Here is a 6,069-nt window from a genome sequence, read left to right as displayed (position 1 = left end):
TATTTATTGAAGCATAAATTCTCTAGTGTCTAGTAGTAGAATGTCTCTTTCAAATTTCTAGATGTTATATGACTTTTCAAACACTTGATTTGGTGCATGTGGAAACTTTATAAAAATACAACTATACAAGCACTATATGACAACCCCATTTTACACGGATCTTTGCTGTTGAGTTTGATTCAAGCCATAGTCAAATCTCGAAAAAATCAAAACCCCAAAAGAAAAAAAAAAAGAAAAAAACATTCTTCAATCTTCAACCTTTTTTTTACAACACCATCAAAATCTAAGTCCTGGGTTAGAAAGATTTAGTGGGCATGAGCATAACTTTCAATCAAAGCTAAACCCATTGCACACTACTTGGAATCTCAGCAAAATAGCAATGGCAGCACTTGCACACACACAAAAAGTTTTCACCTTTTATAAATTTTCATAAATGTATATCAGTACATGTATTTATTTATATATTCTCTTTTCACACTCTTTCCTCAAAAAGATACTTAACTGTATCCACACGCCTAAAACTCACCTAAAACTCACTGAGAATGAGAAACTCATGTTAAAGGTAAAAATGATTTAAATCCACAGCTAAATTTAGCTGAACCTTTTTTACAATACCGACAAATCTGATACCGACCCATTTCACCCAATATGGTTTTCTTAGCAAACGTCAAGATAAGGAAGGCACATGGTTCGTTCCTCAGCTAAAAAAAGGATCCACATTATTGATCAGTGTACTTTTTGTCTGAACAAAGTTGCTTGCTTCAGACTCCCAGTTCTGAGAGTTGAGTTTCACTGTTATCAGTAATGGTGATTTTGGTACATTTGAGGTTAGTCTACATCTGGGGTAGTCTTATTTTTCTTGAAATCCCATCTGGGTTGCTTTGAATGTTGTTTCTTTATGTGCCTGATATAGTGATTTCTTATGCATGTGTCTATGAGGAAAGCTACTTTAAGAATTGAGCTATGGTTGTCTTTATTTCTTATTTGATTATGTTGAAGTTGATTCTCATATTGGCTGTCCTTAACTATCCTAAATTGTATTTGGGTAGAGCTTTGGATTATGGTCCTTTTCAGTTTGCCTATGGTAGGTGAAAAGCTTTTTTTTTTTTTTTTTTCCGTTGAAAAAAGAGAGAGAAGAAGTTGACAGAATTGCCTGTTAATGATGCTTTCTGAGTTTAAAGAACTGGTTTTGTTTAGTAATGGTGTTTCCACATTTCGTTATCTGTTATATATGAAAATAACACCAATATGTTGTGGTCATCGCACTTTCTCAGATACTATAACTCTTCTTCTGTTCTCAAAGCCCCTAACTTGGGTAAAGCAGCTGTTTTCTAATACTATTCATGGATCTAACAAGAATTTCTGATACAATACTAATTTCTATGTTCTTGATTTTAAACTTATCTTTTTCCAGTTTGTAGATGTTAGTTTTGGTTTCTTCTTCTTCTTCTTCTCTCTCTCTCTCTCTCGCACTCTCTATTATCTTTAAGGATTTTAGTATTTTACTAGTATGAAATAAATGCTAGCTTTGAGACTTTCAAGTTCTTGATTGGCTGAAAAGATGAAGATGATTAGTGTAGTTTGGGCCAAATGGGAATTGCAAAGTCTGTAACTCTCTTCCCAATTGAGTTGAAAAATCTTTCCTGTATTGTAATTCACTTCTAGAAACATGTACTAGCTATAGCACATTTTAGAAGATATGTTTCTTATTAAAAACTTTCTCCTTTTTTGTTGCAGTCAATTTCTGTAAGTTGAGGTGATTCTGAGGTAGTTGCAATGGATCTAAAATTGGGATTCTGCCTCACCTTGTTTCTTGCCTTCGTTTCTCTTCCTGCAATTTTGGCTCAAGATATTGGAACTGCTAAAATTTTAGTGGATGGCACTAAAAGGGTAGCTGAAATTGATGATAATTTCATCTGTGCAACTATTGATTGGTGGCCTCGTGATAAGTGTGACTACAACCATTGTCCATGGGGGAATACATCTGTTATTAATTTGGTGAGGGTTTAGAAACTTACCTCAGTATAAGACTAAATTAGCATTGAGAGTATATAATACTTTTTTCATTAAATTGCTGAAAAACAGTTAGGCAGTTTGAATCACTGCTCGGTGTGGTTTGGTTTTTTCAGGACTTATCTCATCCTTTACTTGCCAAGGCTATCCAAGGTTTGTCTGTCTGCTTCAATATGTATCCATATTTTGGAAATTTTCATGTCATTCAAGTATTATTTAGAGTGATAATGATAAACAAGAGCCTCTGCTTATATTATTGATATCTTGTTGGTATATTTTGATGGACAACATAATGTTACTCTTTTAATTTTGGTGGAATGATAGCTTTCAATCATTTGAGGATAAGAATTGGAGGTTCTTTGCAAGATCAAGTGGTGTACAACGTAGGAGATTTGAGGTATCCATGCCATCCTTTTCGAAAGATGAAGGTCGGGTTGTTTGGATTTTCAAAGGGATGTTTATACATGAGGAGGTGGGATGCGCTGAACCATTTTTTCAGTAAAACAGGGTAAGCTTTATGACATTCAAACATTTATTTTCTAACCCCTCCCTCCCTCCCCAAAAAAAAAAATTGGAATATTACATATCAACCTGAATTCTTAAAAAAAGAAAAGAAAAAAGAATTACATACCAAGGTTTTGTCTATGTGTTGTCAACCCTAATAGCGACCGAAAAACCCTAGCTCTTTTCTACTTAATTATTAATTTAAACATAATATGCAAAGTAGATGCCCTAAACTCGTAATCAATTCAAAATTGTTACATGCATCACAAAGTTATTTTGTCAATCTTAAACTAGACTTCCGTGTACGTAGATTGAATACAATGCATACAGAACATCAGTACAGATACTCCTTCCATGTTACCATACCACCTAGGGAGTAAACTCTTTTTTAAATGCTGTCTTATTTTTCTTATGGAAATTCATTGAGAATGCCTTATGTCTACCAATTGGGAATGCTGGGTTTCTATATCTCAAGTTTTAGTGTTTTACCATTCTCCCATGTTCTTTTCAGATTAAACATTTGTAAACATAATTCAAGTTTTTCCTGAAGTTTTCAAATTATTATGATCGTCTTTTGACTTCCACAAGATTTCCCTATGGTATTGAATTTATGAATTTGTTTTTAGAGGTATTTCAGGAAAGGAAAATTTTGTCTTCTTCTTCTCCTTCTTTTTGTTTTTGTTTTTTTGTTTGGTTTTTTCCTGTGTGTTGGGGGGGAGGGGGTATGGTTTGCATGCTTACTTGTTATGTGAATCTTTCATTTTCAGGGTAATTGTGACATTTGGCTTGAATGCTCTCTATGGGAGGCACAAGCTTAAGGGGAATGCTTGGGGAGGAGATTGGGACTCTAGCAATGCCAGGAGTTTAATGAAGTATTCCATTTCAAAGGGATACCAGATAGATTCATGGGAATTGGGTATGGACTAATAGACAAAGCTCTTTATTGTTGCCGTTATCTTGTTCCTCTTCATCACTATCCTTGCCTTTGCTACTGTAGGTAACGAGTTGACTGGAAATGGCATTGGTGCAAGTGTTGGTGCTGAACTGTATGGGAAAGACTTGATCAAGCTTAAAAGTTTTATGAATAGCTTGTATAAGAATTCCAAATTAAAGCCTTCACTCATAGCACCTGGAGGTTTCTATGACCAAGAATGGTTCGCTAAACTTCTTCAGGTTTCAGGTTCAAATGTAGTCAATTTCGTGACTCATCATATATATAATTTAGGTGCAGGTATGTGACCATGGTACCAAACTTCTTTTAGTGTTGACACCTGTACATTTCAATACTGGTGATATTAAAAGCTCATTCTACACATTTTGCACTTGCATAATATTAAAAAATAGCTTAATTTGAAATTTATTGTGCATAGGAGAATTGTATGCAGAGGATATGTTCCAGTGTCTTTTTTTCCCATTAATTTTTCTCCCCTTAGGGTCAGAGTGTTGCATGTCAGCAACAATGAATGGTTAAGAGCATGCAAAAATTATTTGATGTGCAAATTAATGTTTTTTCTTTCGTTCTTATAAACTGTATCCTGACTGGAAATTGGTATGGAAGTTAAAACCCAACAAGGCAAAAAGACAACTATAAGTTTGTTTTGGTTTCATGCATTGCTTTTGGTTGCTTAGGTCAAAAGCATTTTAATACCTCTGATTTCTGAATGACGTCTTTCTTATGGAAATAAATTAGATTTTTCATAACCTGACACATGATTGCGCATGCACTCACATACACTCCCCCTTCGTATTTATTGGTGTGTCCATATCTGATTTTACAGTTTCTCTCTCCATTTCAGGTAATGACCCCAGTCTTGTAAAGAAGATACTGGATCCCTCTTTCTTAAGCAAGATATCAGAGACATTTAACAGTCTTCACCAAACTATTCAACATAATGGTCCTTGGGCTTCTGCATGGGTTGGGGAATCTGGTGGTGCCTATAACAGTGGTGGTCGCCACGTGTCTGACTCATTCATGGACAGCTTCTGGTAATCTTGGTCTCCTCATTACTTCTATCTCTTTCATTAATTCGGTAATGACTTATTTATATATGAATTTTTAGGTACTTAGATCAGCTTGGAATGGCATCCAAGTTCAATACTAAAGCATATTGCAGGCAGACTTTAGTTGGTGGGAATTATGGTCTCCTCAACACAGCCACATTTGTCCCCAGGCCTGATTACTACAGGCAAGATCATTGAAGTCTTATTTTTTTTTGTGGGGGAAGGTCCTTGCAGGGCTTATCTAATTCATATCATTTCCTTTTGTTTGATGGTTTTTTTTATTTTTTTATTTTTTTATTTTTTTGAGTAGTGCACTTCTATGGCATCGACTTATGGGAAAAGGTGTTCTTGCTGTTAGAACTGGTGATTCACCACACCTACGCTCTTATGCCCACTGTTCAAAAGGAAGAGTAAGGCTTTATTATACGTTAACTTTGTCTCCAATCAGAAGGAAATAATTTTGAGGCAATGTAGGAGTTTTAAGGCAATTTTGGACTAGGAGGTGTAGGTCTATCTTTATCATGGTCACACGTTTATAAGCATCATACTTTTATCATCCTTATTCCTGTGACCATCTAAACCCAGATCTTTAACATCAATATTTTCAGTGACACCCATGTTTTCTTAGGTCCCAACTTTTGCATGTTGATTACATAGGCTTCATAATTGTACTAACTAGGCTGATTTGTCAATACTTAGCTTATTTTACTTGCATACATATGGCTTAGTCTATTTTCAACAGATCTTTTTTAATCAACTAAAACAAAATTTGATTTTTGAAATGGAATTTCAATCTTCTCCCAATTCTCAAACCCCCCCGTGGGGTTGGGTTTTTTTTTTTTTTCCAGAATCTGTAAAGAAAAGTATAGTTTCTTATTGCTCTTTTTATATCTTGTATTCCATGATCTTGCTATACTAATTTTGACAATTTTTATCACATTGTACAGGCGGGTATTACTTTGCTCCTGATTAATTTTAGCAATCAGACTAGGTTTGTCATCAATGTTGAAAATCTAATGAACGTCAATTTGACCACAAATGGGAGAAAAATCCAAAGCCGAAATTCTGTCGTGCATAGTATTAAGAAAACGGTTGCTTGGGTTGGAAGCAAAGCTTCAGATGGACCATTGTACAGAGAGGAGTTTCACTTGACCCCCAAAGATGGGAATCTTCGAAGTGAAACCTCGGTTCTAAACGGAGTTCCATTAGTGCTTACAGATCATGGAGAAATCCCAAAATTGGCCCCTGTCCTCAATAATGTGCATTCTCCATTATATATTTCACCTTACTCCATTTCTTTCATAGTACTTCCCAACTTTGATGCTCCTGCTTGTGCATAATTTTCTCTTCACTCTTGACTCAGAGCTTTTGGTTCTGATGTCTTTAGTGTAAGTAATAATCTCTTCAATAAGATATTTCTGATGTAATAAGATACTATTCATAATCTAGCTGATTTATAATCTTATTATTTTTTAATCAAAGTCCTGAGTTTATGTAATGATTTCTGATGAACAGATTTATCATTTAAATTTCTGCTTGCTAGTTTGTGTC

General features: G+C 34.8%; 1 protein-coding gene across 1 annotated transcript; it reads left to right on the top strand.

Annotated features, from left to right (window-relative positions):
• Positions 1-451: 451 nt before the first annotated feature.
• Positions 452-6,016, top strand: LOC112029650 (heparanase-like protein 1). Its single transcript, XM_024062341.2, has 10 exons — positions 452-827; positions 1,738-1,998; positions 2,130-2,166; positions 2,338-2,521; positions 3,285-3,433; positions 3,515-3,748; positions 4,314-4,503; positions 4,578-4,703; positions 4,829-4,928; positions 5,466-6,016. Exons 2-10 carry the CDS (start codon positions 1,777-1,779, stop codon positions 5,856-5,858), a joined length of 1,635 nt encoding a protein of 544 aa, XP_023918109.1. The 5' UTR covers positions 452-827; positions 1,738-1,776; the 3' UTR covers positions 5,859-6,016.
• The last annotated feature ends 53 nt before the right edge of the window (positions 6,017-6,069 follow it).

Source organism: Quercus suber, unplaced genomic scaffold (genome assembly GCF_002906115.3).
Source record: "Quercus suber isolate HL8 unplaced genomic scaffold, Cork oak 2.0 scaffold_75, whole genome shotgun sequence".
Classification (NCBI taxonomy): Eukaryota; Viridiplantae; Streptophyta; class Magnoliopsida; order Fagales; family Fagaceae; genus Quercus; species Quercus suber.
The sequence above is the reverse complement of the archived record's forward strand: the minus strand, read 5'-3'. Positions and strand labels throughout refer to the sequence as shown.

What these genes read in the sequence shown, in the direction of transcription:
- LOC112029650 (XM_024062341.2), top strand. Translation starts at nt 1,777, where the DNA reads ATGGATCTAAAATTGGGATTCTGCCTCACCTTGTTTCTTGCCTTCGTT. An exon ending in CATTTTTTCAGTAAAACAGG is followed by an intron (nt 2,522 to 3,284) that starts GTAAGCTTTATG and finishes TTTCATTTTCAG; the next exon opens with GGTAATTGTGACATTTGGCT. An exon ending in CCCAGGCCTGATTACTACAG is followed by an intron (nt 4,704 to 4,828) that starts GCAAGATCATTG and finishes TTTTTTGAGTAG; the next exon opens with TGCACTTCTATGGCATCGAC.